The sequence below is a fragment of the Crinia signifera genome, chromosome 3, assembly GCF_055691185.1.
Source record: "Crinia signifera chromosome 3, ASM5569118v1, whole genome shotgun sequence".
Lineage (NCBI taxonomy): Eukaryota > Metazoa > Chordata > Amphibia > Anura > Myobatrachidae > Crinia > Crinia signifera.
In genome coordinates, this window is record NC_139219.1 from 131107082 (window position 1) to 131121233 (window position 14152).

The 14152-nt window shown below is 44.6% G+C and overlaps 1 protein-coding gene across 1 annotated transcript in view; it reads left to right on the forward strand.

The window, feature by feature from the left end:
• The window catches only part of PPIL4 (peptidylprolyl isomerase like 4), a 54551-nt gene that overhangs the window by 27395 nt on the left and 13004 nt on the right, over positions 1-14152 (forward strand). Inside the window, exons 8-12 of the mRNA XM_083176516.1 lie at positions 499-623; positions 7016-7082; positions 7174-7285; positions 13225-13321; positions 13773-13905. Of these exons, the coding sequence (XP_083032642.1) occupies positions 499-623; positions 7016-7082; positions 7174-7285; positions 13225-13321; positions 13773-13905 (534 nt within the window). The remainder of the gene's footprint in view (positions 1-498; positions 624-7015; positions 7083-7173; positions 7286-13224; positions 13322-13772; positions 13906-14152) is intronic.

The following is a 14152-nucleotide window of genomic DNA, read 5'->3' on the forward strand; positions in this document are numbered from 1 at the left end:
ACTAGCGGACCTGGGCAGCATGCGGCCCGCGAGCCGCGGGTTGGACAAGCCTGCATTAGATGAACTAGAGAATTAGATTTGGGTGGGGTTTTACTTCAAAGTGAGATCTTTTTTGCAGTGTAAAAATAAAGCAGTGCGTATTTTCCCTGCACAGCAACAAAATAACTCACCCAAATCGAATTCTCTCTGCACATTTTACATCTGCCCCCCTGCAGTGCACATGGTTTTGTCCATCTAAGAAGGATTTTGTCAGAGAGTGAACTAGAATAAGGCCCACAGTCATCTGCATCTCCCGCCTTAAGGGCCAGTTGTAATACTGGAAATTAAATAGCCCCAGACATTTATGCTGGGAGCTTAAAAATTCATGCTGAATTAATTTTCCCTTTTAATGCTCATTCCCAAATCGAAAAATAAGTTGGCAATGCTAATCCAATATTTCCAATTTATACCATAGCAGTTGTCAGATTTCTACATGAGTTCATACGATTTCTTTTAAAGGTCGGAGATATACCAGATGCAGATATCAAGCCCCCTGAAAATGTGCTCTTTGTATGTAAACTGAATCCTGTAACAACTGATGAAGATTTGGAGATCATCTTTTCACGATTTGGAGCTATAAAGAGGTAAATTTACAATATTGGCTTTAGGTGTTGTATGAATCTTTTCAATGGATCACATGCTTTGGTTCTGCTGTTTTATACCTAATTGGCTATAGATAGTTGACCTTGTGGACCAGTTGAATGAATTTATTTTATTTATTTATTAACAGTTTCTTATATAGCGCAGCATATTCCGTTGCGCTTTGATACTACCCTTGATTCTGTGCAACCATCTGAACTGGGGGAAAGTGCAGGTGTAAACATCTCTTTCCTCTACCTCCCCATGGCAGCCGAACACATGGGTTTCCTCCCTTATAGGTAGACATCTGGAAAGGAAAGAAAAGACACTGCCCCTATATAAGGTCCGCCCCCCTGAGGCTCTGTGTCTTTTTTTTTTTTTCCTTCCCAGGTGGACAGGAGGCTTACCCTGTGAAACGGCTGCTGGTCTCCCCCACTGCCTAGTGCAGCAGGGGTTTAGACCCATGGTGAGATAGAGGTGTCCCGCTACCTAGTGTGGTAGGGAGCCTGTCTGCTGGGCGCCCCGCTGCCTAGTGCAGTAAGGGGCGCTTTGTCTGTAAATACTTGTGGCAGGTACTGTACTTGCTGTGCGTTGATTACCGGGCGTCCGGTATAAGGGCTGAATCTGCGCGCTTCTGGTGTCCCCCTCCGTGCGGCTGATGCTGCTGCCGCGTGTGTGCTGGTGTCCGGGGCGCGCGCGAACCGGCGCGAGCTAATGACGCGGGCGGGCGCCTCGGCGTCTGTCGTCAGCGGGGGGGCGGGACACCGGAGGGGGCCGGCTGCGTGACGCGGGCGGGCGCCTGGCGTCATATGAAGGCGCCAGGCGACCTGTGTCTGCGTACTCGTGGTACTACAGGAGACGCTGTGCTGCAGGGGAATACTGCAGGAGAATACTGCAAAGCTGTACCTGGCTGTGTGTCGCTACACTGCACTACAGAAATAAGACTACTCAGCAGACTGGTAAGGTCCCTGCGCTGCAGGGACTGCTTCTCTCTGATATACTGTTGTTGATTGTGGTTATCTTTTAAACAGTATTGTAGCATGGAGGAGGAGAGAAGGCAGCCATCTAAGTCAGGGTAAGCCTAGACTGGATGTTTTCTTTTTTGCTAGTTTTTTTCTGTAAGGAGTATATGATAGTTTTTGCAGTGGATACTTATGGTACTTTATTGTTGGCCTAGGTCTGAGACTGGCAAGGAGAAGGCTGAGGCCAAGGCGAGACACAAGAAGCGACCTGCCAAATGTGTCCTTTGCGATAAAGACCTGTCAGATAAATGTACAGGCTTGGTGTGTGATAAATGTAAAAAGCCGCCTATGCTGGGGCCAGACCAAATGAAGGACCTGGTGTCCATGTTAAGGACCTCTCTGGCGGATACCTTCGTCACAAAGGACGACCTAGCCAAAATGTCCCTTAAGAGGCCCAGGGAAGTGTTGTCGGAAGACTCTGATGGATCAGAGGGCCCGGCAATAGGACATGATGAGGATGTGGAGGAAGGAGAAGTTGTACAGGAGAAACCGGATCTAGGATTTAATCCTGACCTCCTGGAAAACTTGCTGGTCCTAATTAATAAGTCCCTAAAAATAGAAGACCCTCCAGAGGAAGGCAAGTTGCAGGACTTGTTGTTTAAAGACAAGAAAAAAAGGGCTAAGGCCTTTCCTTTGTCGGAGGTAGTTGAAGAGGAATGGGCCAACCCTGACAAAAAGGTGGCAGCCCCGGTCAGGGTGGCAAAGATGTACCCATTTGAGGATAAGCTCGCTAAGCATTGGGAAGTTGCACCTAAGGTGGACGCTGCAATTGCGAGAATATCTCGGAAAACTACACTTCCTTTAGAGGATGCAAATATCTTTAAAGATAGTATGGAGAGAAAATTGGAGATTACCCTGAGGAAACAACATGTAACATCAGGGGCGGCAATTAAGGCCTCCTCGGCAATTGCTGTGACTTCGAGGGTCCTGAGGTCTTGGTGTCAGGACCTTGAGTCTGATTTACTGGATGGCATCAAAAGGACTGAACTGCTTAAAGTAGTGCAGAATATGCAAGTAGCCATTGAATTTGTCTGCAACGCATCGTTAGATGCAGTAAGGTTATCAGCAAGGGCTAACGCTAGTACAGCTGTGGCAAGGAGGGCCCTATGGCTGAAGCCATGGGCGGCTGATGCTCAATCCAAGAATAAATTGGTCTCTTTGCCTTTTCATGGCGAGTATCTCTTTGGTGCCAAATTGGATGATATTATTTCTAAACTTTCTGGCGGGAAGTCAGTGTGGCTTCCGCAGGACAAGGCAGCGAAAAAGCCCTTCAATAGGTTTCAGCGCTTTCAAAACCCGGACCTTAAAGAGGCCAGAACATATAGGCCGGGTAGAGGATATAGAAGACCTTGGTTCGGGAACAGAGGTTCCTTTCGGGGTCAGCGAAGCAAAGAGGGCAGATTTGGATTTCGTAACCTGTCCCAATGATGCCAGGTGCAGGGTCGGAGGCAGGCTATTAAAATTCCAGCAGGCCTGGCTCCAATCCACGCAGGACAAGTGGGTACGGGAGATAGTTTCCAGCGGGTACCGGATAGAATTTGTCAAACCGCCAGGAAATTGGCAAGAAGTTTCTCCCATGCCCAAATGCCCGCAGGAAAGAAAGGCATTGTTAGACAGCCTAAAGACAATGATGGCGCAAGGAGTAGTGGTGAGGGTCCCGGAGGACCAAGAAGGCCGGGGGTGGCAGTCTCGGTTCTTCGTAGTGAAGAAAGCCTCGGGGGGTTTCAGGACCATCCTGGACCTGAGGAGGCTAAATTCATTTGTACACGCAAAGAGATTCAAGATGGAATCTATCCGGTCCATCTTACCGGACATAAGGCAGGGTTCTTTCCTCACCACCATAGACTTAAAGGACGCTTATCTTCATATACCCATATATGCAGATCACCAAAAGTTTCTAAGGTTTTGCCTAGGGGGAATCTCCTATCAGTTCACGGCGCTTCCATTCGGACTCTCCACGTCCCCAAGAACTTTCACGAAGGTTCTGATAGTGCTCGTTGCCAATCTCAGGCAAGAGGGGATAGCAATTTGGGCGTATCTAGACGACCTTCTGATAATGGCCACCACGAGGGAGATGGCCATCAGGCATACACAGAGAGTGATCCAATACTTAGAAAAACACGGCTGGATCATAAACGTGGAGAAAAGTCAACTGACACCATCAAGATTGGTAAAGTATCTAGGGGTCATAATAGACACCGGCCTGATGAGAATTACCTTGACGGAAGACAGGGTACAGAAATTAAGAAAGGAGATAAAAGGTCTCCTGGCGAAACAAACAGTCAGATCAGCAGACTGCATGAAAATCCTGGGTCTAATGGCGGCAGCTCAGGACACAATCAACTGGTCAAGATTTCATACAAGGTCCCTGCAAAACTGCTTCCTGTCCCAATGGGACGGGGACGGAAAGAACTTGAACCAAAAAATTACCCTGTCAAGGGGCGCGTTGGCAGACCTCAGATGGTGGTCGGACACAAGCAGGTTCCGTCAAGGCAAGTCCTTCCTAGAGGAGAGTCAGGTGGTTCTCACAACCGATGCCAGCAGTACAGGCTGGGGAGCGGTCTATGCAGGGGAAGCCGCTCAAGGGGTTTGGACGGGTGCAGCCAAAAGGCTTCACTCCAACTTGAAGGAAATGAGGGCAGTCACCTTGGCCTGCGTGCATTTCCAACATCGGCTACACCAAAAAAATCTACTAATCAGGTCAGACAACCAAGTCGTCGTGGCCTATATAAACAAACAAGGAGGCACAAGGAGCAGGAGCCTCATGAAAGAAGTGGCAGGTCTACTGCAATGGGCCGAGAGTTGGACGAAGAGCCTGAAGGCAGTATTTATTGCAGGAGAGAGGAATCAACAAGCAGACTCTCTGAGCAGGGTGATACTGAGGCCAGGGGAATGGGAGCTGTCAGGAGGTCTTCGACAGGATAGTTTGCAGATGGGGTCTACCATCAGTGGATCTGATGGCTACCAGCAAGAATGCGAAGGTGCCAAAATTCATCTCAAGACACTGGGAGCCTCGAGCATGGCAAACAGACGCTCTGTCAGCAAACTGGGGGAGAGGTCTACTGTACGCCTTTCCACCGTTCCCCGTCATTCCTCGGATTCTCAGCAAATTACAGAGGGAGCAGGCCACTGTAATTCTGATTCTGCCGTTCTGGCCGAGGAGATCCTGGTTTCCCAGGGTGACAAGGATGGCGATCGAAACTCCATGGTTTCTGCCTCAGAAACAAGATCTACTGAGACAAGGGAAGTTCGTTCAACCATAGCCAGAGCACTGGAGATTAGCGGCGTGGTTACTGAGACCAGAACCCTAAGGGGTAAGGGTTCTCAGTAAGAGTAGTGAACACCCTATTGAAGGCTAGAAAGAACTCAACATCAAAGACCTACTACAGGATCTGGGAGGCATATGTGCGATTCTGTAGAGGTAAAAATAGAAACCATAGGGACATCGCTACGGTCCTGGAGTTCCTTCAAAAAGGATTAGATAAGGGATTATCGGTAAGCTCCCTAAAGGTGCAGATCTCAGCGATTAGTGCCATGTTGGATTCCAGGATAGCGGAAAACCGCTACGTGCAGAGGTTTGTGCAGGCCATTAAAAAAATCAGGCCGGTCTTTCACAACCCTATGGTGCCTTGGGATCTCAATATGGTGCTGAATGCCCTGATCGAAGAACCTTTCGAACCCCTTGATAAAGTGCCTATAAAATTCTTGACGGCGAAGGTGGCCTTCCTGGTAGCCATCACATCGGCCAGGAGGGTATCAGAGCTTCAGGCACTATGGGCCGAGGAGCCATTCCTGAACTTCTTCGAGGAGAAGGTAGTGTTGAGGACAAATCCTCATTTTCTCCCTAAAGTGGTATCCCAATTCCACATAAATCAAGAGATCGTTCTACCCTCTTTCTGCAGCAAACCAACTAACACCAAAGAAGCTAAGCTTCATAAACTGGACGTTAGCAGGGCCTTGAAGATTTACCTTCAAAGGGTGGAATCCGTGAGAAAAAACAAAAGACTGTTTATAATATCAGAGGGTAGGAATAAAGGACTGGGAGCCTCAAAAGCCACCATTGCAAGGTGGATCAAGAACTGCATTGTAGAGGCTTATAAAGTAAAAGGAGTGGATCTTCCTAAGGGCCTGAAAGCCCATTCCACCAGGGCTGTCGCCTCATCATGGGCCGAGAAAGAAGCGGTCTCATTGGATGAATTATGTAAGACAGCTTGTTGGGCATCTGCTCACACATTTACCAGACACTACAGGGTAGATGTGGGATCTTCAAGTGATGCTAAGGTGGGCAGAAGGATCCTTAGCGCAGTTATTTAAAAAAAAAAAAAAGAGAAAGAAGGCTGAAGCTCGGCAAAACAGCTGAGTGGAAAGCACAAGTACGGAGTGAAGCTAACTCCGCAGAGTATCCTTTTGTATGTTTTGCTCTTTTCTTTTATTTATCTTTGCTCTATTTGTTAGCATGTCACTGCTTATAATGTGTTCTAACATAACTTAATATTTTGTTGCCCGCCCAGTGATTGAAACTGCTAGGGTATTACCCATGTGTTCGGCTGCCATGGGGAGGTAGAGGAAAGTACGGATTCTTACCGGTTAATACGCTTTCCTCTACTCCTCCATGGCAGCATATTTCCCGCCTCTTGTGGGACAGTATATGTTACATCTAAGTACTGTATTATGATTTGTAGTTATTATGCTATGAGGTAATAGTGTATAAGCTTGATAATTGAAAGACACAGAGCCTCAGGGGGGCGGACCTTATATAGGGGCAGTGTCTTTTCTTTCCTTTCCAGATGTTTACCTAAAAGGGAGGAAACCCATGTGTTCGGCTGCCATGGAGGAGTAGAGGAAAGCGTATTAACCGGTAAGAATCCGTACTATCATCATCATCCTCATGCAACTGTAGTTTGGGAACAAATTGATTTTTATGTTTGGTTCTATAAACTGCTGATTTCTCTTTGCATGGGCACTTTCAAAGTGCTTTATTTTATTTTCTCAGTTTTACGTTGGCATAATTAGGTTAAAGAAAATCATGCTCCTCCGTGTACCATCTGAGGTCACCCTCTTGCAGCATAATCGATTGGAAAACAGACGATGAACATTTGTTTATCACCTGACAGGAAAACACTGTAGTGTAGCATTTCATATGCAGATACAGCTGCGGTTGCACAGAATTTAGGCACGTCACAAATCATAAGATGCTTGTGGAATCTGTTTGCATCATTTGATGGAAACAAAGTTGCACAAAAAGATGCTCTGTGCTAGCAGGCCATGGCGTGGCATGACTAGAAGAGCTGTTTAACAGGCAGGGAGCCTTGATATAGGTGGACACATCTGCAGATATATTATTTAACCTTTTATGTCTTTTTGCTCCTTTCTAGTTGTGAAATAATTCGGGACTGGAAGACTGGGGAATCACTATGTTACGCTTTCATTGAGTTTGAAAAGGTAGCACTTTCTGTACTACAAGTTTCCATAGAACAGTAAAACAAAATAACAAGCTTGATAAACCATACAATAATCTCTGCTTCGCTCTCAGGAGGAAGACTGCGAAAAAGCCTATTTTAAGATGGATAATGTGCTCATTGATGACCGACGAATACATGTAGATTTCAGTCAGTCCGTTGCTAAAGTGAAATGGAAAGGAAAAGGTACTAACCATAAACTGATTTTGCAGGAGGATTATAATGCATTTGTTGACTTTCTTTCCTAAACACAACTGTGTACAGTATATGGGCCTGAAGAGATCTTTCCCTGTATTATATTGGAGCAGAGAAAGGAAAAGGGGGGGAAGGGATAGATACATAAGTTGGATGATAGATACAAATATATCAATGGTTTTACCAAGGTCGATGAGTGAAACATGTTTCAAAGGAAGAGAAATAGTAGAACACGAGGACATACACTAAAACTGGAGGGAGAGGTAGTATCAGGGGAATAACTTCCCATCAGGAAAGATGGGAGGCTATTGCCCTGAATTTGAGGAAAAATTACTTCACAGAAAGGGTAGTGTATATCCTTCCCATCAGAGGTGGTGCAGGCCTGTGGCTCTTCAGCTGTTGTGAAACTACAAGTCCCAGCATGCCTTGCCACAGTTTTGCTATTAGGTAATGCTCAAACTGTGGCAAAGCATGCTGGGATGTGTAATTTCACAACAACTGGAGAGCCACAGGTTGGCCAGACCAGAAGTAGAACATTTTCAATCAGGGTGTGAAAAAAATAGAAATCGTGATTTTTGGTTTTAATATTAAAAAATAAATCCTTTTTTTTTTTTTTTCCTCACTTAAATTGGACTTTAAAAAAAAAAAGATCAAGTAAAAATAATAATACACAGTTATTTTAAGATACTGTCATATATATATATATATATATATATATATATATATATATATATATATATATATATATTTATATATATGTATGTGTGTGTGTGTGTGTGTGTGTGTGTGTGTGTGTGTGTGTGTGTGTGTGTGTGTGTGTGTCAAAGGTCAGAAAGAACGTCACTCCCGGCTCTTGTAAGTTGTCAAATAGATTTTATCTGTATGTGCCAATGGCGTTTCGAGCCTGTGGCTCGTCTTCAGGACAATAACAGAGTGTGCATATAAAACAATACATTTTATACCTTACCTTGAACAGGTGCCTCCACGCCGCCATTCCGTCCACCCTCCGGCTCCGGGACCTACTTCCGGGTTCATACTCCGGATGTGACGCGGCTCCTGTGGCCAGGGGACGTGATGTCAGCGTGTTGGCACTGTCCCTATGAATATACATGAACAATATCAAAACTATTTATTAAAACATGTTATGGCATTTTATGCTTGTGTCAAAGTGAACCTGTGTAAAATCAGTGACTTTCTTACACTACGTATGTGTGTGAATTTACTCTTATTATTATTATTATAGCCATCCTTCCTGGTAATCACCACTAGATGGTGCTCAATCCATGGGAATGTGTCTCCAATTTAATGTATTCGTCTAGTTACGTGTAAACCTTGTGAATAGTGTTACTGAGCCACTTCTCTTTGCTGTGTCTGTTAGACATATTATTTGTTAAAACTTAGTCCTTATTCTTATTAGTGTGTTATTGGGTTGCAAAAAAGAAAATTGCAGAGAGAATTTTTTTTTTGTGCCAATCAAATTAAGACCCAAGTAGACTATGTCGACCACTTGAGATGTTATGTGAAAAATGTGCTTAAAATATACTTGTGCTAAAAACTATTGCAACTCCTATTGCTCACATGGCTACCATCCGTTAACCTTTCCTGTGTCAGCTGTCGGAGTTCGTGGGCCAATCAGTGTCTAATATTATTATAAAATAATGTGTGAGGTGACCTAGGTCCCCTCTCCTAATGTTCCTGTGCTCTGGTTCTATTGGCCTATTACCCTACTACTAAATTTTCTGTTCTCATATCCTCTCTCCCGGTTATATGTATTCAATTATTAGTACCTATAGCTTTCTATTGATGAGCAGTTTTGGGTAGGGGATGTGTGCTGTCAAATGTTGTTGTTGTTGGGCATGAGTCTTGTTGATTGGATTAATCAATATTAGGTAGTTCTAATGTATACTACATATTTTATATTTTTTTATATTTTATATGAAGCAGCTGAAGTTCAACGCCTCATTGAGACCATTGGGGTTGACAGTATTCAGTTTGTTGATCCAGCGGCATTCCATTTGAAGAAGTCTCTTATTCCTGTCTCCTCCCCTCAAAGTGACAGGGATGTGATCGATTATTCTTTAACGGAGGGTGGCCATGCTATGTCGTGCCTCCCCAAAATGTCGAGCCACTGCTTGGTCGCTGGTTCCGCTGTTCAAGGCATCCCGACTGGCTTTTCGGTGTTGAGCCATGCGTTCTTTAAATTGTCTCGCTGTCTTGCCCACGTAATGTAGACCACATGGGCAAGACAGTAGGTACACCACATACCGAGAAGAACATGTCAGGGCATACTTGATTTTGTAGGCTTTGCCCGTGTATGGATGTCTGAACTGGTCTCCTGTCACCATATAGGTGCAGGTCGCACAGCCCAGACATTTGTGACACCCTGGCCTCTTTGTCAAGAAATGTGTTGGTCTTGCTTCTTTGAATTCGCTGATGTCTGTTTTGACCAGAAGGTCCCTGAGGTTAGGTCCTCGTATGTAACTTGGCATGAGCCGGCTGTCATGCAGGCTGGGTAGGTCTGGGTCTGTGCTCACTATTGACAGACCTTCCCAGATTATTTTTTTTATTATTATTATAATTTTTTTTTTTTTTTAAATGACTTGACAGCGTCACTTTGAATCATGGCATGTCACAGCATTCTACACACTGCTCACAAACTGCAAAATGAAAGAAACCGCAATGATGGCAATTGCCTACACATTGGGAGACCTTTACGAAGATGGGAGTTCTATTTTACATGGGATGTTGCTATGAGCAACCAATCAGATCCTGTCTACTTATTTATTTAGCACCCTCTAGAACTGGGGTAGCCAACCATAGTCCTCAAGAGCTACCAACAGTGCATGTTTTGCAGGTCTCCTCACAGAATCACAAGTGAGCTAATTACCTCCATCTGTGTATATTTTAAAATGTGTCAGTGATTAATGAGTGCAGCTGTGCAGCAGCTAGGTTGTCTGGAAAATGTGAACTGTTGGTAGCTCTCGAGGGCTAGGGTTGGCTACCACTGCTCTAGAAGATATAAGACAGGGCAAATGGCACAGGGCTTGACAAACCCTGGTCAGCAGGTTGCCAGGGAGCAGAATCTGGTCACCGTGGCTACCAGATTTTTTTGGGGGGAGGGAGCAGAATCTGGTCTTGGCCGAGTGGGCTTGTGGTGCGGTCATTAACCCCCCGAATCAGTAGCGGCAGTGGTAGCTTGGCTCCTGATTGGCTCCAATCTGCCGCAAGTTTTAAAATAGCCGTGGTGGACCTGCTCTGATACAGGGGACGGGGGTTTTCGTCTGCCAGGCCTCCAGCTATGATCTGCTCCATTTTGTACTCGGGTGCCCATTATCCCGGCTCTCCCGCTCCCTGCACGGGGCTCGCCATACTAGTAGCCACGGTCTATGCGGAGCGCTGCAGTCGCTGGAGCCGCTGCTGTGTAGGAGCCAGTCTGCTCACGCTGTCACCTCGCACCCCAAGGCCATTGCGGCCACCCCCACCCAGCAGCACGAGCATCCCGCTCAGCCCAACATACATGTCCCGTCTGCAGGAGAAATAGCTCACTGAATGACCGCCTGGCCGTCTACATAGACAAGGTACAGGTCACCGAGCGGGTGCATGGTAATCCCATAGTGGCAGAGCATGGTAACCCCTGGCAGACAATGGTAACCCCATAGGAACAAGCATTTACCCCTGGCAGAGTATGTTAACACCTGGCATCAAGCATGAAATCCGTAGCAACGAGCATATAGGTAAGCGGAATTTATGTGGCATAATATGTAATTACGGAATGTGCTATTATACGTAATGAGCATTATGATGTTTGGTGTAATGGACACTACGGCGTGTGGTATATGTAATATGCATTATGGTGTATGTACATTTTTGGGCACACACTGGGGCAGATGTATTAAGCCTGGAGAAGAAATAAAGTGGAGATAAAGTGAAAGGAGAAAAAGCACCAGCCAATCAACTGTGTTTTAAAATGACAGTTGGTAGTTGATTGGCTGGTGCTTTATCTCCTTTCACTTTATCTCCAGTTTATCTCTTCCCCAGGCTTAATACATCTGCCTCACTGTCCCTATTATTAATCTGGCTACTACATTTTCATCCTGTCAAGCCCTGCCATAGCAACATCCCATGTGAGAAAGAAGTCCCATCTTAGTAAATTTCCCCCATTAGGTTTATTGAATGCCTGAGAAAGAAATGCCTGAAAAAAAATCTTTTTGCTATTAAAGCTGATAATGCAGCTGTTTTGCTGTACCGCTACCATGATATTGTCATTACTAGCGAAAGTTTCTGAACCAATCTATTTGAACTTTTCTGTGTCCATTAGTATATTTAGTAATGTACAGTAGGGAGAAAATGATAGTTTATCTGGCGTTACTGTGGGGTATAATCTTGATAAGAAAAATAATTATTTAACACAATTAGTAATGTTAGTATAAGTTGCATGTTGTGGATTTTAATGATTGATGATAAAGCTTTTGATGAATTTGGTTGCCCTGCAAATGAAATATAACCATTTTATTTTCCTTTTCTCTTTGTTACCCAACATTTTCTTTGGGTAACATACTAAAACTATTTCTAAAGGCCCCCATACATGCTGTTCCCCGGGGAGCTGCAGGCGGCGGATGCCGATAGGGGTACCAGGGAGCAGGGTGGTGCCGGGCAGGGGAGGAAGCCGCTACCATCAGTGCAGCAGCGGCGCAGGGAACCGGGCAGAAGAAAAGATGCTGCCGGGCTACCCATTCATTTGTATGGGTTTTTTTTTTAAAGTCCTGTTCTCCCGCCGCTGTCCGGCAGTGTCTTCTCTTCTTCTGCCCGGTTCCCTGCGCCGCTCCCGCTGCCACGCTGATGTTAGCAGCTTCCTCCCCTGCCCGCATCCCTGCACCGCTCGGCTCTCTGGTAGCTCGCATCCCGCGCATGGCTCCAGGCTACACGTAACATTTAGCAAATCGTATGTGCAGCCCGTCCGACCTCCCGACTCTGATCCAATGTGCACAATATGTCTATGTGTGCGATTTGGGTCGATTTCACGGAAAAAAAAATTGCTTTCTTTCTGCCTTGCCTCTAAAACTAGTGGTATCACAATTAATGGAAATTAACTGCAGAAAGTTAGTGGTAAACATTGCGCTAAACCTGAATCTTGGTGTTTTATGTCCAATCTAGAGAATTCCCAGGTATACATTGCAAATGTAATTTTATGGGTATTCTGTAGTCCTATAGAAAGGGGTGTGGTTTATTAGGTCGACAGGCAAAAGACTGACACATGAGGTTGACAAGCACTAGGTCAACACAAGTTTTTCACAGGTTTTTTGGTGTCTGTCGACATGGACCCGAATTAGTGCAATGCTTGGCACACTATTATATTCTCCCTCTATGCCTACATGAATGTTGACGTAAGAACAAGTCAGTAAAAATAAAAAAAAATCATGAAAAACTCATATCGATCGTTTTGCTTGTCAATCTTTTGACCATGTCGACCAATCAACCAATAGTGGTCAACCTATTGCCTGTCAATCTATAGACCAGATACCATAGAAAGGACTCGTCTATATGTCTAAATAGAAAAAACATGGTCTAAAATATATGGCAGTTTCTGAGGGATACGGTCATTGGGTCACCAGTAGGAAGGTTGACATGGGGTTTCTACTGTCTTTTGAGCCGGCATGTACGGACAGGTGGTATTTCATGCCCCACCATCCACAAGGGCACGGTGGGAGAATAAAATAGTGTGCCAAGCGTAGCAAGGCACTGTGCACAAAGCATGGCGAATCCAGCAAGCCATGCGAGGGTCAACATTCGAATAAAAAAAAGTGGAAACAAATCCATGATGACTCTTTCACTGTCCACCTAATGACCATGTCGACATAATGCTTGTCGACCTACTTGCTGGTGACCCAATGATCCATGCCCATTTCTGAGCTTTGATTTTTTTTTTTTAGGTGGAAAATATACAAAGGATGATTTCAAAGAGTATGAGATGGACACAGGAAAATATTCCAAGCTTGCGCTGAAAGAAAAAGCCAAACCGAAACAAGAGTATCCTTTACATCTGCAGCATGTGGGTGTGATCGTGCTATTACAATATCACTACCTTAGCGTGTGTGCTGTACATAGCTTATTTTGACTAGAATAGGGTTCTTTTGTTTTTTAAAGGCCACATTGATCATCTTAATACAGACATTAACTCTGCGAACATATATTGCTATAACTCACTGTTACTTTACTAATTACTATACTGCAGATGCAACAAGTAAGTGGCTACAGTAGATGCTCTCAAACACAGCAGTTGCAGCCATATTTACAGCATACCCTTACTTCCTTAAGTTTGACAATGAATGTTCTAAAAAAACTTGAGCACATAGGAAGATCAGGATACCATAATCTGCATTATTACAGTCCACCTTTGTAATGGGCATTGAAGTGTATGCATGTACACATGTGCAGGTTTTTGTATTTTACGATCAAAACTATTTCTTAACTATCTTGGTGGCAAATATGAGCTGGTGTTGGACGACCACATGGAGGAGACTGGCAGCAGTCAGCCAGTTCCGGGTAAATACAAGGAAAAGAAGCGTCACTACTCTGATGATGAGGATGATAGGAGAATGAAAAAGTCAAAGGTACGTCTCCTGAATCAGCCTGGTACCTATGTGTTTGTATTATTGTTCTGGTATTTTTAAATTATTTGCAAATAAACAGAAATTTGTGTTTCCCTGACTAATTTTGGCATGATTTTATTCCTCATAACATTCATTTTACATTTTCTCAATAATAATTTTTCACTTCTCCATAGAAACATAGAATTTGACGGCAGATAAGAACCACTTGGCCCATCTAGTCTGCCCCTTTTTTAAACATGTTACCTCA